The sequence below is a fragment of the Ambystoma mexicanum genome, chromosome 2q (genome assembly GCF_040938575.1).
Source record: "Ambystoma mexicanum isolate Mex_15411 chromosome 2q, UKY_AmexF1_1, whole genome shotgun sequence".
In the NCBI taxonomy this organism is placed as follows: Eukaryota; Metazoa; Chordata; class Amphibia; order Caudata; family Ambystomatidae; genus Ambystoma; species Ambystoma mexicanum.
The window spans coordinates 1367894954-1367916405 of NC_090924.1; the positions used below are offsets into that span (position 1 = coordinate 1367894954).

Genomic DNA, 21452 nt, shown 5'->3' on the forward strand with positions numbered 1-21452 from the left:
ATATAATTGTACATACAATGATAAAGTTACCAAAAGTGATAACCAGTAAAACAATGTTTCCCATTACTGACAGCCTGAAGGACATGTCAGTTTCCCCTTAGGTAAGAATGAGTGCAGTCCATCTGGTGTGGCGACTACACAAGACTTATCATCTTGGTATTAGGTAACCCACCTTTTAATATAGGCCTGGACTACACAAGTTGGTAGTGTGACTGAGCGGCCAGGCTTATCTTAAGAGGGGCAATGTGAGCTGTAGAGATGTACAATCGCAACCAGCAAGTACAAGTATCCAAGTAACACTTACACCTAAAGTTATATATAAATATTTATTTATGATATACACAAGGTTTAAATAAGCATTCTTTAAAAAGCGTTGCCTGCTAGTAACATTCAATAATCCAAGTTAGGATTCAGTTTTTCAAAGACAATAAAAGTTAGTAAAGACTTTTCTTATCCTAACAATTGTTCCAGCACACGGGGTGACTTCAATAAAGGTCAGTATTGCACTTATTTTGGTTACCAGTTCAGTTATTGCGTTGTTTCAGGAAGGAAAGGTTAGAATAAGATTTAGAACATACTTTCAAAAGTTTGTATCAAGATTTTTATCCCAGCAATAATAGTGTCAACAATTAAAACCTATGAGGGAACAAGTACTGCCAAAGCCAATATGTTCAGAAGAGTGCCTTAAGAGAGCCAGGACAGTCAGTCAATAGTTCCGATGCCCTTCTTCTTAGATAAAGTCTTGACAAAGTTAATAATTTCATAAGAAATTAACCATCTCATACAAGGCAAAACTGCGCCTCAAGGCGGAACTGGGCGGCGGACGCTGCGTGAGACTATTTGTGCCTGTGGTGGCGTCGATGCAGAGGCCTTCGGGGCACACCGACTCGATGGATGTCAACACGCGGCGCCCTCTACTGGGGGAGGTTTCCGGGGCCGGCGTGCTGGAGGTGGATTTGTCGGGGATGGGGAATGCGTGGGAGGGACATACAGTCAAAATAACGTTACAGTTGGTAACTTTTTCTCCTCACCTCTTTCCTCCACTAGGTCACACAGCCATGTGCAACACTATGCTTATTTTATAACACCAAAACCTCTGGTCTCACCAGAAGACACCTCATAGGTCATCTTGCCCTGTGCATGCCACTATAAATGTACCCATATTCAAATGAAACATTCCCAAAAAAAACACACTTTCCCTTAATCACCTAAATAGAATCATCATGTTTAGGCTTTGTCACTCACTCCCTTCTCAAAATATTAACACATGTCTGTCGCACATATAACAAAAATTTGCCATAACACACTCTCCTCCAGAGACTACTAATTAATCACTAGACAAAAAACTGCATTTATAGTCTTCAATAAAAACCCTCAATCTTCTAATATTCATTCAACAATTTTCTGTGTTTGCTGTATGGACAAACAGTCCCAATGTCTCTACCATTAGAACAAAAATTGTTCTCCCTTTGGCATATTCATTTTCGGTACTCCTTGAGGCTTAGTGCCACTAACAGTTCTGAGCACATCAAGTCACCCTGTGAGGCTGTCCCACTGTGAGTGCACGCATACACCTGTTCCTATAAAAGGATTCCTTTGTTTCATTATGACACCTTCACTCCTGTGTGTCACTATTTATTCCATGTTTGTATATTGCTGAGTCTGTATATGGGCTCACTGCACTTGCCCTCTGCAGTAAATCCATTTTGCAGTTTTCCTAAGCTGCTGTACTTGCTGCTCTCCCAGCGCTCATGTCTGATATAATGTCTGATCTTGGGCAAACCCTCTTGAGAATTGCCCGTTTTGCACAAACTCTTGACCTCTGCACATACGTGCAATGTGTCCTGTCATTCCACATGTCTAACATACAGGAAGTCTCCTAACTTGCCCTCCCTACTTGCCTTCATTATCGTTTTGTATGTTTTGAAATCCACTTTGATTATTCTGGAAATGTCCCTGATTATTCTGGAAGCCTCCCCTACCTTGTGTTATGTATCCATTATTACGCTGATCAAACTGCCTTTGGTTATTCACCTGTGGCATGCCTATAGTTTACTGCAAGCCTGACCCTTCCCCGCTAGTCAACATCGCCCCTTTTATGGCGTATTTTGACAATTGCACTAATTTCGCTTCTTTGCCTTTCCTAACATCATCTTTCTGACTGTGAATGTCAGCATGTACCGCACCTAGATGGAATCCCATAATAGCAAGGACAGCCATACCAACTAACAATATCATCCCTCTGCATACACCTCTCAAACTCTAACCAAACACAACCACAAGCCTTAAACGCAGCAATCCGCACAAACTTCACAACAATGCAACAACAAAACAAACCACACATAGACTTGCACAACAGCACACGACGACTACGGACCATAAAACACCCCAAGCCTAGCCAACGGACCCACCGGGCTGAGGCTGCCAACAGCACATCACTGCTCTCTTGCACTTTTCCAGTTTATTCCCACTAACCCACACCCTCCTCCACTTTTTCAGAGCTGCCAGAGCGCCAGGGGACCACTTCGGTGGTGACAGTGCGCGGTACAAATGTCCTTTAACATTAACATAAGAAATTAATGTAACACAAGTGAGCTACTTTGTAGAGTGCACAAGCCAGTGCAGGTAAGTTGGGATCAACTCCATAGTCTACCAACGCACTTCCCAAGGTAGGAAGCACAGCTTACGGCTAAAAGGTGATTTTAGGGAGAATTCTCAGAAATGTGCTAATTCCTCTCTACCTTAGAGACCCCCAGCAAGTTGGCTGGATTTTGAGGACTTGAATTTTTAACCTGGAGAAAGTGAGACCCTTTTTCCCACTCATGTTTTGAAATGTGTTTTCTTTGGTTATGGAGTTTTAGACAACTCCATAAGCATCATCTTTTCATTGGTGTCACACTGCACCCTCGGTTCAGTGGTACAGGGAAGCCTTTCAGGCTTTCCCAAGGTTTAAATACCTTCTCTGTGATAAACTACTGTTTGCCAGAGAAAATAAAGTGAAGTTGACTTTACTAGTCTTTTTAAATTCCTAGACCTAGCACACACTATCTTACAATAGAGTGCTGGAGGGGTTACTTAGTATCCCCTGTGTCTATATACTCATGTAGCAGTCAAATGCTACCCTTTCCTTTCGAAATGGCTGGTGGCAGTGGTTTTACAACGAACAACCATGTTTTTCCCGACCACGAACACCGGTAGCGTTAAATAGCGGGAGCCATGTTTTTCAAGATGGCGTCTGAGCCCACGGTCTTCTTTTTTCGCCATTTCTTTGTGGAGAGACCTTAATAGAGCTTTGCTCTGCACCCCAAACCTAGTTTGGTTCCTTTGTTCATTCGCCTTTGGTGGGCTTCAGGACTGAAGACCGCCTCTGGCGCCTGAGTGTCTGGGGTGGGCAGGAAGTGAGGGAGGTGCCCGATAACTCCCTGTGCTTGCCGGGCAGTCAGCCAGCCAATCACCACAGAGTGCATTTGGGTCTCCTAGGAGACTAAGCAAAGGGAGTTTCGGGCACCTCCCTCACTTCCTGCCTACCCGAGACACTCTGGAACCAGAGGCGGGTTTCACTCCTGAAGCCCGCCAAAGGCGAAATGAAGAAAGAGGCCAAACGTGGTTTGGCGTGCAGAGAAAATCTCTAGAAGGACCTTTCCACAAAGACATGGCGAAAAAAGAAGACAGGGACCATTTTGTCAAAGATGGCCCTGTGCCATTTTGAATAACATGGCTCCCGTGGTTATCGTTACCGGGGCTGTGAACAGCCGCTGGGAATGCAAACCCTGGTAGTTCGGGACAAAACCACTGCCACCAGACATTCTGTGAGGAAAAGGCCACTGCACTGAAGGTGCTGTATGACATAATGTAAAAGATGATGCCTATGGAGTTTGTCAGACTCTAGAACTAAAAGAAACACATACACAGAAAACACATAGAATGTAAAATTTGAGTCCCAAAGGTCAACAAAAGAGCTGGAGGTCTCTAAGGTAGGAGGGATTAGCACATTTTTCAGGATTCTCCGGAACAGCGCCTTTTCTACAGTACCAAAAAGGACACGACTCAGCCGTTCAATCTTCGTCGATTCCTGTAGTACTGCACTCTGGTGAGGGGACTTGGATGAGTCGGATTGTGTCTCTGGAGGTTTACCTGGAGCTCTGCAGTTCTGGAAAGGCACAGCACCTCGGGAGATAGCTCAGATTGTAGTTCATCGCGGGGCTGGTTGGTCCCACCAGCCAAAGTGAGGGGGGGGGGGCTGTCCTCTTCGGAGCTTTAGAAACCGGTGTCAGGACAGCGGTGGTCGCTTCAGTGTTGCAAAGGGTCTGCAGGTGTCTTCAGTCATCTTCTTTGGTTACTTCAGTTTCCAGTGGTCGACTTGCCTTTCACCTCAGGAACCTCACCTTTTATTCAGTTTCAACACACTCCTCTGCCAGCAGTTTACAGAAAGGGGCTGGTGTCTGTTCAATCAGGACAGCCAGCCCCCCAGTGGGCAGTGGTTGCTTTCAAGCACTCATGCAGACAAAGAGCAGGGGAGTGAAAAACCCCACCCCCACTTTCTGCCTGGCCAGACCCACTGGAGCCTAGACAGGGAAACCCAAGGGTTCCCGCCAAAGGCAAAACACACACACAGACCTCCCCTACCCTCCCAGAATGGTAGAAGGGTTTACGAAGAGCAACCACGCTAGAAATGGCAAACAAAGAAAGGAGCCACCATGTTAGAACATAGGGGACGCTTTTGTGCACAACCAAGACTGAATAGAGGCTGCAGTAAAAATGAGCGCAATAGTTGGTACAACACGTCCACCAGCCATAACTAGAAGGTTGTCTGTGACTAAAAAGTCACAAGAGCATAGAGAGAAGGGGTATAGTAGGTAGTGTGTGCTAATCTCTCAATAGTATGAAGTTTTAGGAGGGATACAAAGTGTCCCTATATCCTTAAGAACTGTAGCTACTTGAGGATAAAGAAAGAATCTCAAAAGAGAGCCCAAAGGGTTCCCAGCAACACTGTCCATAAGGAGCTGTGTGCTGAAAAAGATAAACACAGATGCTTAAGAGATATGGAGGAAAGTAGTATCCATAGTAAAGGTAATTCGAGGGGATTGGGTCCTCCGACGTATTCCATATCTATGACAGGTAATCACCACAGCTGTGCTGCTTCGGAAACTTTTCCGGCGTCTGCGTCCTGCGTCGATGACGTCGATGCGCTGCCGTCGAGGACCTCCTCCGACGTCCGACGTCATCCGATGTGATAAGTAGGACGCACGACGCCAGTAGCCTCAGTTCCGTTTTTTCCGCGAACGTGTTGCTTCGTGTTTCTCGGTTCTAGCCTCGACTCTTTGGAGTTCTGTTCTTTCTGGTGTTCGTTTGTGAATATTCCTTCGCAGCGATGTCTTCCACTTCGTCTTCAACCCCGCGTCCGGGCTTCAAGAAGTGCGGGGTGTGTGGGTCCAAGATGTCGGTGACTGACTCGCACGACGCCTGCCTCTGGTGCCTCGGGGAGGCCCACGACACGGATGACTGTGTCGACTGCCTGTCGCTCACTTCCAAGGCCTTACGCGAACGTAAGAAGAAATTGTCGGTAGGTCGGGTGTCCAAGCCCCGGAAGTCGAAGTCGGCGGGGCTTTCGACGGATGATTCGAGGGGTGACTCTCCGCGTCATCGTCGGAGGTCTCGTCGGTCTTCTTCTAGGAGTCGGTCTCGCCACTCCTCTGCCTCTTCGAGGCGTTCTCGGAAGCGCCGTCACCGGTCGCCTTCCAGGTCCTCTTCCGAGGACTCTCCCCGGCACGTCGGTTTTCCCACCAGCCGTGCGACGCCGGAGGAATGGGCTTCCTTCGGGAAGAAAATGTTGGCGATTCTTGAGTCGCAGGGTACTCAACCGTCCGCGCCCCCGAGTGGGGTCGGCCGTGTGAGGTCGAGAGACGCCGCTCGCAAGAGTGGTCGGCACGAGTCACGGGAGAGGTCCCGTTCGGACAAGGAGGCTCGTTCTCGCCGTACCCGTTCCAGGTCCCGGTCCTCGACGCGATCGAGACCGTGTGCACCTGTGATGTCTTCGAGGAAGACATCGACGTCTGAGGCGTCGAGGGCGTCGACAGGCTTTCTCGAAGCTCCGGCTCCGAGGAAGTCGTCGAAGCCGTCGACGTTCGGGTCGTCGAGAGTCACGCTCGGGGCTCCGGCTTCGAGGGCTGTGTCGACGCCACCGATATTGGAGGCGCTGCATCTGACGTCGACGCCGATTTCCTCGACGTCGACGCCGATCCTCTCGGCGCCGTTGCCGGTTTTCTCGACGGCGGCGCCGATTCGCTCGACGCCATCGACGCCTTTCGTGTCGGAGGTGCCCCGTGTCTCGGGTGTACCCCCTAGGAAGGCTCTGGCTAAGAGCAGGCACTCCCAGGTGCCTTTCCACCACTTGGATTATATTTCGGAGGCGGATGAGGATTCGGTTGGCCTGGTTCCTGATCAGGTGCCGGATGACATTGTCTCCGGCCATAGTCAATTTGACGATTTGAGGCAGTCACTGCATGATGCTAGTGGTCTGGACACCTCTCCGGAGGTGGAATTTGGTCGGCCTGAGCCTGGCTCCCATGCTGATTCCTCATACCGGCGCCTTATGGCTAGGGTGTCTGAGTATCTGGGGTGGTCGGCTCCCCCAGGGGAGTTTGTGCAGGATGATCTGACGGACATCCTTGATGTTGGTCCCCCTTCTGACCCGGTTCTGCCATTCCATATGGCTTTACAGCGTAGGGTGGCGGCGGCTTGGACTGCTCCGGAGAGTCTCCCGGCAGTGGGCAGATCCTTGTCGCGGAAATACCGTCCAGCCAGTGGCGACCCCTGCTACTTGACCAGGCACCCCACTCCGGAAAGTTTGGTGGTGCAGGCGGCCACGGCCCCGGCAAAGCAGGCGTCGTACCCTACCATCCCTCCTGATAGGGACGACAAACGTTTTGATGGCTGGGCGAAGAAGGTGTTTTCTTCTGGTGGTATGGCGCTTCAGGCGGCCAACTCCATTTGTGCCTTGTCACGTTTCACGCACACTCTGTGGAACTGTGTTGCGTTAGCGGCTGAACATATTCCCGAAGGGGACGAACGGGTTGGTTTCCTTGCTTTGGTCCAGGATGGTAAGGATGCCATGTGTGAGTCCGTTCAGTCGGGTTTGGACTTAGCTGAATGCGTCAGTAGGTCCATGGCGGCGAGCACCGTGATACGCAGGTTTGCGTGGTTGCGGAAGTCGGGGTTTGCTCCTGATGTGCAGTCCCGGCTCCTCAACATGCCCTTTGATGGTGAACATCTTTTTGGCAGCAAGGCTGACGAGAGCCTTGAGAGGTTGCAGACCTCAAAAGCTGCAGCGAAGTCGTTGGGCGCTGCAGTTCGCCAACCTCCGCCTTTTCGTCCTAGGGGACAGCAGTGGAGGGGTGGCTCCTTTCGCTATTACTCGTCCTTTGGTAGAGCGAGAGGAGCTGGCAGTCAAAGGGGCCAACGCAGGGGTACCAGAGGTGGACGACAGGGTACCCGTGGTGCCAAGGCCGCTCGGGCTGTTGCCTCTTTGCCCTCAGGTAACGCCGCAGCCGCTCCTACTCAGTCATGAGGCCTTGTCCCATGGTTCGCCGGTTGGGGGAAGGCTGGCGCAGCATCTTGTAGAGTGGCAAGCCATTACTTCGGATGTGTGGGTTCTGGAGATCATAACCCACGGCTACTGTCTTCCCTTTCGGCACAGGCCTCGCGACAATCCACCGGGGAACCTCTCTTTGAAGTGTCCGGATCCGCTCCTTGCGCAGGAAATTCAAGCCCTGCTGGAGAAAGGCGCCATAGAACTGGTGCCTGTAGCGGAGAGGAACAAGGGATGGTATTCCCCTTATTTTTTGATTTCCAAGAAAGACGGGGGATTGAGACCCATCATGGATTTGCGCGGTTTGAACAAACTCCTCAGGAAGGACAAGTTCAAGATGGTTACTCTCTCTCAAGTCCTCCAGGCCCTTCAGCTTCAGGACTGGTTGGTGTCACTCGACCTCAAGGATGCTTACTTCCATGTGCCGATCCATCCCAAGCACAAGAAGTACCTGAGGTTCGCGGTTGGCGACTCGCACTTTCAGTTTCGGGTCCTGCCGTTCGGTTTGACCTCCGCCCCGAGGGTTTTCACCAAGCTCATGGTGGTGGTGGCAGCGCATCTCAGGCAAGGGGGGATTCACGTCTACCCCTACCTGGACGATTGGTTGATCAGGGGGAGCTCTCCCGAGCAGGTCCTGGATCATCTGTCCGTCGCCTGCCACTCCCTTCACAGGCTGGGCTTCTCCCTCAATTTAAAGAAGTCCCATTTGACGCCAACGCAGAGGCTCCAGTACATCGGAGCAGTGCTCGACACTTCCCTGGGGCAGTGTTTTCCTCCCCAGGTGAGGGCTCTTCACGTTCAGCAGATGGTGCGCAAGTTTCAGCATGCCCAGACGCTCCCAGCGTTCGAGTTCTTGAGGTTGCTCGGCCTCATGGCATCCTGCATTCTTCTGGTGCCAGAGGCTCGCCTGCGAATGAGATCTTTGCAGTGGGCACTCAAGATGCAATGGTCGCAGTCCTCCGGCAGGATGTCGGACCCGATTCAGGTGCCGCCCTCGGTCGCCCGGGACCTTCTGTGGTGGGCCGTCGAAGGCAACTTGATGAAGGGGGCTCCGTTTTGGCTTCCCTGGCCGGAGGTGACGATCGTGTCGGATGCATCCCTCACGGGATGGGGAGCTCATGCCAACGGGCTGACAGTCAGCGGTCGTTGGTCTCCGTCGGAGTCCAGACTCCATATCAATCTGTTGGAGCTGAGGGCCGTCAGGCTAGCCCTGCGGGCTTTTCTGCCGACTGTGCGAGGGAAGAATGTCCTGATCCTGACGGACAACACAGTGGCCATGCACTACCTCAACAAAAAGGGGGGGGGCAGGGTCACTTCCTCTGTGCAGGGAGGCGATGCAGCTCGAGTTCTGGGCCATCCAGCAGGAAGTTTCGATCTCGGCAGTTCATCTGGCCGGAGTCGAGAACGTGACGGCGGACGCTCTGAGCAGGCAGAGCACGATCTCTCACGAGTGGGAGTTGGCTCAGGAGATTCTCCTGGAGATCTTCGCCCTTTGGGGGACCCCTCAAGTGGATCTCTTTGCCTCCAGTGTCAACCGGAAGTGCGAAAGGTTTTGCTCGCGGGAATTTCCTCCAAGAGGAGCCTTAGGAGACGCGTTCGTGGTGGAGTGGTCGTTCCCGCTGCTGTACGCGTTTCCTCCGGTCCCCGTCATCCCGCAAGTGCTGCGGAGGTTACGGAAGTTCGGTTCCCGGATGATCCTCATTGCTCCGGCGTGGGCTCGGAGGACGTGGTACCCGGACCTTCTCGACTTGTCCATCTGCCCTCCACGTCGTCTTCCCTACCGAGACGATCTGCTCTCACGGGAGGGGGGTCAGGTTCTCCATCCAGAGGTCGGATCCCTCAACCTTCACGCTTGGCTTCTGAAAGGTTGAGGTATAAGGATTGGGACCTCCCTGAAGACGTGATGGAGGTGTTGCTTTCGGCCCGAAGGCCCGCAACTAAGTCTCTGTACCGTTGCCGTTGGCGTAAGTTCTGCGACTGGTGCAGAGTTCAGAATGTGGATCCTTTTGCATGTGACATCCCCATGGTTCTGTCCTTTTTGCTTTCTTTGGCCCACAGGGGCTTGCAAGTGGGTACCGTTAAGGGTTACCTGGCGGCGCTGTCCATCTTTAAGCGCTCATCTGAAGAATGTTCTTACTTTAAAATCCCTTTAATTTCACAGTTTCTGAAAGGGCTCACTAATGTGTTCCCTCCGTCGCCTTTCCTGGTGCCCGGTTGGGATTTGAACCTTGTTCTTAGGTTTCTTATGGGTGCTCCGTTTGAGCCGTTACATTCTTGCCCTTTGAGGCTGTTGACTTTGAAAACTGTGTTTTTAGTTGCGGTTACTTCCGCTCGCAGAGTGAGTGAGTTACGGGCACTTTCTGTTAAGCCACCCTTCACTGTTTTTCACAAGGACAGGGTTGTCCTTCGAGTTCGTCCTTCTTTTCTTCCGAAGGTAGTGACGGAATTTCATTTGGCCCAGAAGATTGTTCTTCCGGCATTCTATCCTCCTCCGCATCCTGGTAAGGAAGAGGAGAGGCTCCATAGGCTTGATCCTAGGAGAGCTTTGAGCTTTTATGTTTCTCGCATGTCCCGGGTCAGAGTGGACGATCAACTCTTTATTGGTTACGCTGGTAAGCGCTTGGGGCAAGCTGTGACGAAACAGACTTTGTCCCGCTGGATTATTTTGGCCATCTCGGAGTGTTACCGCTTGGCGGGCAAGGACCCTCCGGCTGGCTTGCGGGCCCATTCTACCAGGGGCTTGGCTGCATCTACTGCCCTGCAGAGGGGTGTTCCTATTCGCAACATCTGTGATGCTGCCACCTGGGCTTCAGTGCATACATTTGTGCGGCATTATTCCCTCGATTCCATCAGAGGGCAGGATCTGGCCTTTGGCAAGGCGGTCCTTTGCTCTGCTATTTGATTGGCTATTCTAAATTTTGTTTCTAAATTCTTTCCCTCCTCCTTGATTTGGTACTGCTTTGGGAGTCTGTCATAGATATGGAATACGTCGGAGGACCCAATCCCCTCGAAGAACAAGTTACTTTCTTACCTGGTAACGTTCTTTCGATGGGATGGTCCGACGACGTATTCCATATCGCTCCCGCCCTGCCTTCCCCGCTGCAGAATTTCTGTTGCGTTTGCAGCTTACGTTCCGCAAGGCTTTGTGTCGGACTGGCAGTTGACTATTGTCACACGTTCTGGGGGAAAAAACTACAACTGAGGCTACTGGCGTCGTGCGTCCTACTTATCACATCGGATGACGTCGGAGGAGGTCCTCGACGGCAGCGCATCGACGTCATCGACGCAGGACGCAGACGCCGGAAAAGTTTCCGAAGCAGCACAGCTGTGGTGATTACCTGTCATAGATATGGAATACGTCGTCGGACCATCCCATCGAAAGAACGTTACCAGGTAAGAAAGTAACTTGTTCATTGCCGAGAACAGAGTTCCAAAAGACAGAGCACATAAGAAAGAATGGGTGGAACATGGTTCCACTCATTCAGGATATAAAGAAAAAGGTCCAGCAGTCCAGAAGAAATAGCTGGGGGTCTCAGTGGGAGAGGGAATGAAGCATAAACATGATAAATCTCCCTAACAATTACTCTGCAGCTTCCACTAGATGTCAGCCTTTGCAAAGCATGTTAACCTAAGCAGATTTAAGCAGCAGAAATACAATTACGGGTAGTAATGTATCCCATATACCACCAATGTCATGTTCTGAATTGAGGAGTGGTGCGTCGAAGTCAAGATGAAGTCTACATCGAGCTGCATTAAGCCCCCCCCTATCGAAAGGTTTCTGAGCAGCTGATGCTGGAAGGGCTATCTATCGGATGAGGAATCTGCGGGAGAAGAATCCATAGTAAGACAATTACTGCTAAGCAAATTACTTTCATGTGATTCTTATTTTACAATTAAAACTAATCCAAGGACGTCACTATAGCTTCGAATGTTGACACGATTGACTTTGCAGTACATTATTTTTAGTCATTTAAAATGATTTAGCAATGTGACTCTACTGACAAAAGCCCTGAATTGGTTTCCACAATAGTTGTCTCTAAAGGGACTTTTAACTTCCACTGGTGAGCAATTAGGTAGGCGCATCTTGCCTTATTCGACTACATCATCCTAGTTACATATTTCCTACTTACCACCAGTCATGTTCATGTTTGCCTACCTTTTTAATCACATAAATGCTTGCATTTTTGTTGGCAGCTATCCGCTCATGTGCAGTGTGATTATTCTGGCACTCATTGGTAGTAGATTAAATGTTTAAGACATGACTACTCCATTGACACTGGTCATGGTTACCCCTGGCCCTCGCTGCACAACCACACCATTGACAAGTGGCTTCTTAATTCTAATTGAAAGTTCTGCTTCAGGTTCCAGAGCACGAAGAGCACCAGGGACTGGGAAAACCTCATCCAAGAAAGTTAAAAAACGAAATCCATGGTCCGATGATGAATCCAAGTCTGAAAGCGAACCTGAGGAAGTGGAACCTGTGGTTATTCCAAGAGATTCTCTTCTTCGGAGAGCTGCAGGTGTGTGATTTACATATGTACAGCTGTAAATGTTCAATTGTTTAGGAATCCTGTAGGAGGTTAGCTGTTCATCAATGTTTTACTTATGGATACCACAAAATGTTTACAAATCCTTCTACCCTTGAACCATGTTGCCGACGGTAAAAGGGGCATCTACAAGCAAGGAGATATTTCCTTCATTATACCTGGGGTTTCTTCACATAGTTATGCACACACTCAGTTTACACTGTGAACATGTCCCTGTGGTGCACACCAAAAACGGAATTGCATCCTGGCCATTTGACCAACACATTTTTAGTGGATAGGATGGGTACATTTTGGTGAAAGATTTGCTACATAAAAACATGTAATGTAGGCCCCCTATGCAGTGTTAATTCCCTTTTAGGAGTTCTAACATTTAGATCTAGGAACGTTTTTTCCCTGTGGCCCCCTAGACGAATACAAATTAATATCAGGATTTGGCTTTGCTGTGATCTCCATGTTGCAGGCTCTTTCATTTAAATGTAATGTTGGCATTCACTATTTTTTTACACCATGCCAAAAAATATTAATTGAATATGTCCATCATTTTTCCGAATGTGCACGCTACTTTAGGTGGGAGCTATGAGCAGTTTATTCTACTAAAGTATTGCTTGCTTTTAACCGCGAAATCCTTTATTGCAGCTGAGCGGCCCAAGTACACGTTTGATTTCTCAGAAGAGGAAGAAGCCGATGAAGAGGAGGAACTCCTTAATGACTGCAATGACTTGAATGACCTCAAACCGAAGGCCTCTCCAGTTCGACACAGTGAAGCGGAAGATGTTGAAACTGTGGAAGAAGATGAGGAACTGGAGGATGAGGACAGTGTGCCATTGGACAGTTTGGACAAGGATGATTTTTGCTCCTCTCCCCTAAAAACTTCTCCCCCTGTGAAACTTTCTCCTGTGAAACCATCTTCCCCTGTAAAATCCTTGCCCCCCATCAAGACTTCGATCAAATTTTCCCCAGTGAAGTCGTCCATCAAGTCTTCTCCCTTCAAATTCAAGCTAACTACAGAGTAAGTGAATTCATCACTTTTTGATTTTTTTGAGATAGTTGAAATCATATGTAGTTCTATATCCAATGTAGAAGCTAAATTAAATGTAATAATGTAATCTGGTATGCCTTGAAGTGCAGCATAAAATAAGTACATGTCGGATGAAAGGCTGTGTTATGGAGATTTTCCATTTCTATGCCAAATTCCCTTCACCTCTGAGCAGGGTCGGATTGGCCCCTCGGCCTTTCGGCCCGTGGCTGGGCCGAAATCGTCCCTGGGGAGTTGGGGGCGGTTTGTAAAAATAAAATATTGTTTTATTTTTTACATTTTTTTTTTTTAAAAGCCTTTTATCCTTCTTATGTCGATAAATGAGCACCAACACAGGTTGGGTGATATTGTATGCATATTTCTTCTATAAGAAAAGAGCTTAAGCATTAGTGCTATACAATGACATATCGTTTGGCCTTGGACATCTGCTTGGATTCACAGTAATTTGACAATATGGATCTATACACACAGATATTAATGATATGTATAGTGATCCATTCTTGTATGAAATGTATATCACATTGGTGAAATCATATCCATATCATTCGTTGTGTACTTGGGAATAATACCATTTGATGCCACTTCCTGTTTTGTCAAGGGGTGAAAGGTTGTTTTATATCGCTTCCTGGGATGTCACTTTGGGGTGGGGTCAAATGACATTTCTTCCGGTGATGTCATCAGAGGTCAAGGGTCATGAAGCAAGGGATGGGCCACTTTTGTTTGGGTGACCGGGCCTATTTCTTGTCCCAGTCTGACCCTGCCTCTGAGACCTCCAGCACTTTTTGCTGGGACACTGGATTTGTTGGTCTGTCTCCTGAGTGAGTGGGATTCTTTTTCCCTGCTCACTCATTCTTTACCCCTGTTTGCCAGACCATTTTGTATCACTTTTTATACTTTTACATTGGAGTCTTGTATGCCTTCAAGTGTCTATGGCATCTGTAATTTCCTTTTGCAGCACCTTTTGTGCAGTGTTGCTGGGAGTTCTTTGGGCTACCCTTTGCATGTTATTGTATTTTCCTTGTGGAAACACAAGTACCCAAGAATAGAGGGATACATTTTATCCTTCTTACATTTTATCTTGTGAGATCAGCACACACCACTTTATGTGGCGTGCTGAGGGGGTTACATGGTATCCCCGTTCTCACTGCCCCTGTAACATTTATGTTCCAGTGAAAAGCATACATTTATGGCTGGTGGCAGTGGACATATTCTACCAACTTGTGTGTGTTTATTTACTTTCAGTGTGTTGTTAAGCAAAGTTTGAATGCAGTACCCTCTGGGACCACTACAGACCACTATGACTACAGGTCTAAGCAAAACCAACCTCCGTTATGAGTCTGTACCACTCAGTTTTGGGAGCGTGTTGAGCAGCCAGGCTTAGCTCAAGAGGGAATGATGTTACACAGAGGTCTACAATCACAGGTGTTCAAATAAATGTACACTGAAGGTTTCTTTGGTAAATACTTATTAATTTATTGGGCAGTTATAAATAATTCAATAGAAGGAGGCAATTATATAATACACACAAATCTACGTCAATACTATTTCAGAAATACTTTTCAAGAGGAGTAAAAGGCAAAGATTATTAGAACATGAAAGATTACAATTATTCTTAGACAGTGCAAATATTTAGAGTTCACCAGAAGAGTCAATTCAATTCAATAGGCTAGGCCAAAGTCAATGGGCTGAAGTCTTGGATAGAATAAAGCAGTTCTGGTAGTTAAACGGAAAATTCTCTGCAAAAGTTCTTAGGAATAGTTTGTAGCAAGAAGAATCATATGTTGGGTCACACGCTGATTAGGCCTGAGAGTTGGGAAAGTTCCAAGCACTTTCACTGCGAGAGGTAAGTACTCTCTGGTTTTACAGTACCTTACAAATGAAGAAAGAGGCAGCTGATGACTTCTGTTCCTGGCAGTTCCTGCAGATCTCGCTGTTCCTGGGCTTCAGTCGTGGGGACAAGAGGGAGGACGTCGGAGGACTCCTGCACTGCACTTGAACAGTGAAAAAGCTTGACAAACTGCAATTCCGGTAGCTGTAATTAAAGCACACAAACTGGTGTCCCTCTCCCTGGTTCTACGGTTTCCTGCAGCACTTTGAGGAAATTCAACCAGCTCCGAGATTAGGTGTCCAGGTGGCTTAGTGTTGTTGATTGGTCCCACAAACTCAAAGGGAGAAGTTGTCTTTGCAGGGGCTTCTCTCTCGAGGTGAACTTGGCGATCTCGGACCTGCAGCAGGGCTTCACCAGCCAAACCAACGGTCCAGGAGTTGCAGCAGCCGTCCGTCCTCTTCAAGCTTGTCTTCGGTTCTTTCTTTCCAGTGGTCGACTCTGCCTTCCAAGCCAAGAGACTCGCCTTTTATCCAGTGTCCTCCCATTCATTCCAGCCTAGCTGTCAGCCACCCAGCAGGGTGGCTGTCCTTGCCGGACAGTCAGCCAGCCAATGACCACAGAGTGCATTTGGGTCTCCTAGAAGACTAAGCACAGGGAGTTTCGGGCACCTCCCTCACTTACTGCCCACCCCAGACACTGCGCCAGAGGCGGTCTTCAGTCCTGAACCCCGCCAAAGGCGAAGGAACAAAGGGACCAAACCTGGTTTGGCGCACACAAACAAACTCTAGAAGGACCTTTCCAAAAAGAAATGGTGAAAAATGATGACCGGGACCAGTTTTTACAGGGGGGGGGCTTAGACGCCATCTTGAAAAACATGGCTCCCGTGATTTAACGCTACCGGAGCTACGGATAGTTGGCGGTCGGGTAAAAGCTAATCAGCTTGTGACCCAACATATAATTCTTCTAACTTTTGTCTAGACTTTTCCGTTTAACTACCTGAACTGCTTTATCCTATCCAAGACTTTAGCCAATTGACTTTGGCCTAGCCTATTGAATTGAATTGATTCTTCTGGTGAGCTCTAAATATTTGCACCGTCTAAGAATAATAATTGTAGCCTTTCATGTTCTAATAATCTTTGCCTTTTACTCCTCTTGAAAAGTTTTTTCTGAAATAGTATTGAAGTGTATTTGTTTGTATTATATAATTGCCTCTTTCTATTGAATGGTTTATAACTGACAGAAATAAATTAATAAGTATTTATCAAAGAAATCTTGAGTGTAAGAGTTTATTTGAACACCTGTGATTGTAGACCTCTGTGTAACATCATTACAGCTCACATTCCCTCTTGAGATACGCCTGGCTGCTCAACACGCTACCAAAACTGTGTGGTACAGACTTCTACCAAAGGTTGGTTTTAATTACAATTGTAGTCATAGTGGTCCCAGAGGGTACTGCATTCAAACTTTGCCTAACACAAACAAGATACCATAAATGTTTCTTAAGCCAGCAAATACTTTTAGATCCTTCAATAAGAGTCATTCAGTTAAAATAGACTAAGCCGGGGGGCGCTGTTGCGCACACGGAGAATGCAGCTTCCCGTGTGAGCTCCGCTGCAAGCTGGGGCCTGAAGAGCAAGGATAAGAGTAATTTAGCCCGATTCCTCCTGAAAATAGCCAAGTGGACATCTAAAGGGGCTCTCAACATGTGGACGAAAAATCTGAGTTCGGTGGTGGAAAACCGGACATACACTGTGTGGAACCGGTGCCCCCCAGTGAAGCACCTTCAGACTCCTGGCGGGCGTGAGAAAACGCACTGCCCCTATTGCCCGCACCGGGGTCCCTGCATCAGCGGCTCTGGACGCAGCCGGATCATACCACATAAAGAGAGACCGGAGGTACCGCAACTGCCATCCGCATGGATGATTGCTGGCGCTCCGGGTCCTCCGTTGAGCGCTAGCACACTGGGGCACCATCCAAACCCTGGCTGCAGACGAAAGCAGCGACAGCGGACATACAGTAAGGTGGGCACACACTCGGGGAGGCCCAGCGTATGCACCCGCTGAGGGAAGAAATGAGGAGACAGAATTTTATGGACTAAACGCAGCATGCATACAATTAACCAGTGCTGGGGCGCCTAGACTGGGCTCATACTATATTGAAACTTTGCCTCGCCCGCCATTAATACGCATATCATTCCACGCATTAGGGATCAGACACAGTCCCCCTTTGTCAACGGCGCAGGCAAAGCAACTCTCCAACGATAGTCGAGGACACTGAATCCGGCAGCAGAAACAAATACGCGAACATTGGAGGCGGCAGGATAGGAGCTTGTCCATGAGGTGAGGGACAATACGGGGCTACCCACATGTGGTGGGACTGAAAGAGATCATTACTCGAACCTACGCACTCCTACGTGCACACAGGCAGCCCCCACGACACAGACCATGCAGGGCCACAACGGAGAGTTAAACACTCAAGATCAGTAAACTTACCAGAGTAAATAATCGGCAATACGCCGTCTGGAGACGTACAATAGCAAACCACATAGGCTTTGAGATACAACTCACTAGAGGTTGGGCATCAAAGATTCGGCCTAATAGCATCGGACACGTGGGGACGAGTAGAAGCTGCAGCTAGATGCAACACATGGACCATAACCTGGGAAAACGCATGTACTGTTGCCTCAACAGTGGTTTTACCTAGTTACATGAACGCACCTTAAATCCCTGCCCGCCAAAGGTGCAGATTACCACCATAAAGTACAAACCTTGACGTCCGACACGGATTAGCCTAATCTACGGTCCCTCATACACTCTGGTATCATGAGTACAAGTTGCGACAAAGAGGGCGCATCAGGTATAAACGTCGGCTGACGCGTGGAATTTGGAGGCAAGACCGGCTCCACACAGTTCAGGATACGCGAGCCTGAGCATTACGCAGGATAATTGAAACGCAACCCGCGAACAACAAAACCTGCACAGAAAGTCCATATTCCAGGTGGGCTGGTGCCTCACAAATTTGTATCGGGAGCAGAGATGGAGAGCCCCGCTGAGGCCAGCTAATTGAGGGAACGAACTATGCAGTATGAAGAACCAGGAACAGACCCTGGAACGACTTTGCCTCCTGAGAACTATTAGTTACATTATTGGGGCTGGTCATAGATAAGTTGACCTCAGGAGAAGGCATCATCACAACAAGGCCGGTGCACGCATAGGGATCTCGTGTTGGGTATCTTACTCTTGGCTTGACTCCACCTCACCCTCCCCCCGATACGGGAAACGACGAAAGGTTGTCACGACACCAGCACTCCCACCTTTTGGATCCTAGGAGAAACGTAAGAACAGAGGAAGAGACAGAGGTGCTTTTGGGAGCGATGCCCAAGGGATTGGGCCCCAAAAAAGGAAAGGGTGTCGTCGACAAATGCACAACGGTAGTCAGAACAGAAGCTATGGCTGATCCCGGGACTGCGCAGACACCCCCAGGGAACCCTCCCCCCACCACTCTCCCCCCCCCCCCCCTCCTCCGGTGACTATGATGGATCCCCAAGCAGTGTTCACATCCATGCAGCAAGAGTTCAGAGCCCTGAATGATAAATTAGACCGGATCAACTCAAAAGTGACAACCATAAATAATCAACTGGAAAAGGGCACAAGCCGCATCACGGATGCTGAAACTCGAATCAATACGAATGTGGACGCGCTGGAAACACTTCACAACACTGACAGAGATGGCGAAAGACCCAAGATCCGTGAAACTCAAGTGAGGCCAGGTCACTCCGAAATAATATTTGTATAGTCGGGGTCGCGGAGTGCGCACTCAAGGCCCCGATTGAACTGGCAGTGGAGGAACTACTCAAAGACCTGTTTGGCAACCCAGGATGGTCCATTTTTTTGGTGGAAAGAGCGCATAGATCCCAAGCACCACGCCCTAAACCAGGAGCATATCCAAGACCTATCATTGCAAGAATAATGAACTAAAGGGACAGGGATATGGCCCTATGAGCCGCTAGAGACAAGCAAGAATTAAAACTGGGCTCAAACATCGTTAGAATATTCCCGGATTACACACTTGCGGAGCAACAATAGAGACGCTCTTTCACAGGTGTCAAAATGCTCCGAGAACGCAAAGTCCCCTATGTGATGCTGTATCCGGCTAAGCTTCATATACAACACAATAATAAGACATACTTTTTCACCTTCCCGGAGGAAGCTGCCAGCTTTGTATACACAAACATCTCGCCACAAACGGAACAGACATCGACCGAGTCAAAGAATGCTGAGAATACATCTCCTTTGCGTGAGCAAGAGCGATGATACCAAATACACAGTAGACGTCCTCAAATATAATTGAGGAGAGGATGAACCTGTGATCTAATGGACTACCTACGAGAAGTGTGAAATAGCAGAACCTCTGTTTTCATTATGTGTTCAAGCAACAGACAATTCTAATGACAAAAACGAAGAGGGCAAGCGAACAATGATCTACGGCCCCAGCTGCCACGCAGCACTCCCTGATGTGAGTGCATCAACTAAATGGACCGTTAATGGAAGGGGGTGAAGGGGGCCACGACATAGTTGAAGTTCGGGGAATTATGAGGGTGTGGGAGGAGAGGGAAGTTTTGAGGGGTGTTACAGTTCAAAATGCACAGGTACAGACTTTAACCATATACAAGAAACCGCAGAGACATTTCTGCAACATAATTTTGTTAGACGGCACGGCTACAAATGACTCGGAATAACATGAATGGGATCACGCTACTAAGCCGGAATGTAAGGGGCCTCGGGATGCCGGTAAAAAGGGGGAAGTGAATGGCATACATTAATGGACTGGGGGCTCAAATTGTGTATCTACAGGAGACCCACTTGTTAGAATAACAAGCCGAGAAGATGGCACCCGGATGGGGTAAACATCGATATTGTACGTCATACTGTAAGGGGCGCGGTGTGCTCACACTGAAACACAAGGCATTACCATACGCTCACTACAACACGGAAAGCGATCCTGAGGGAGGCTATGTCAAGGTGCACGGGAGGTTGGCGTAAGAGGAGGTACTACTTTTGAATCTATATGGCCCAAACATAGATGATCTAATGTTTTTCTCAGAGCTGTTAATAAAATGTGCCAACTACTCCACGGCCAGTTCATCTGCGGGGGCGACTTCAATACAATTCTAGACACTCACCTGGACCGCACATTTGATACCCCAAGATCACTTACTAACGCAGCCCGCACAATAAACACTCACATGAGAGATCTGGGACTTCGCGATGTGTGGTGCTCGCTCAATGGCACTCAACTAAATTACACGTTTTATTCATCTGTGAATGATATGCACTCAAGGATCGACATTTGGCTACTATCAGAGGGCATTAGGGTGGGTATCCAAATCTGCTATACTACCTGGAGCGATGTCAGACCATTCCCCAATTTTGATACATGTGCTAATCCCTAAAGTCGCCCCACAGAGACCACAATGGAGGTTTAAAGTTACAGCACTGGCAGATCAAGTGTACAAGAGTAATTTGACCAAACACATAGATGAGTATTTCGAACATAATGATGGCACGGTGGAGACACAGGAGGTGCTGTGGCAAGCCTTCAAAGTGCGACCAAGGAAGAAGAGCAAGATGAATACTTGTCGAACATACCTACCACACTGCTATCTGCAGAATCAAAAGAAATATTACAGGCCCCGATTACAAAAGAAGAGATTGCTGAAGCAATTTATTTCTTACCCAACTGCCAAGCACCAGGCTTTGATGACCTAGGAGCCGAATTTTATAAAGATTTTGCTGACACCCTGGTACCCAGACTCCTTGCTGTCTGGACCGAAGCACTTGAGTCTGGGCCGGTTACCAGGTCCACCCGAGAGGCGATAATCGCACTATTGCTCAAACCTGGGAAGAGTCCTGAGGACTGCAGTTCCTAGAGACCGCTCTCACTGATCAACACAGACGCGAAAATCTTCGAAAATCCTAGCCACGCCGCTGAGCTCCTTGATGCCTTACATGGTCCACAAGGACCAGGCAGGGTTCATAACGGGTAGATCTACAGTGACAAACATCCGCGGCTGTTTCGATATACTGAACTCAATCCCCAAGAACATGCAAGGGTTGGCACTGGCATTGGACATGCAGAAGGCCTTTGATACTGTCCACTGGCCCTTCTTGTTCAGAGTCCTACACAATAATGGGTTCGGCCCACATTTTACAAAATGGGTCAGAGTGTTATACACCCAACCATATGCCAGGGTATGTATCAATGGGAAATTGTCAGAAATAATAGAACTAGCAGGAGGCATGCAGCAATGCTGTCCATTGTCACCTCTTTTGTGCACTAGTTATAGAGCCATTAGCTGACCTACTGCGGTCCCGATTCAGCAGACTCTGGATCCAACTCAGACAGAACTGAGATTATCACGTTATATGCCAATGATGATATGCTATACCCCAA

At 48.5% G+C, this 21452-nt stretch overlaps 1 protein-coding gene across 2 annotated transcripts in view; it reads left to right on the forward strand.

Moving 5' to 3' along the window:
• Positions 1-21452, forward strand: part of TOP2B (DNA topoisomerase II beta) — a 934132-nt gene that overhangs the window by 793092 nt on the left and 119588 nt on the right. For both annotated transcript variants that reach the window (XM_069648849.1, XM_069648850.1), the window contains exons 30-31: positions 11950-12108; positions 12772-13144. In XM_069648849.1, the coding sequence (XP_069504950.1) occupies positions 11950-12108; positions 12772-13144 (532 nt within the window). The remainder of the gene's footprint in view (positions 1-11949; positions 12109-12771; positions 13145-21452) is intronic.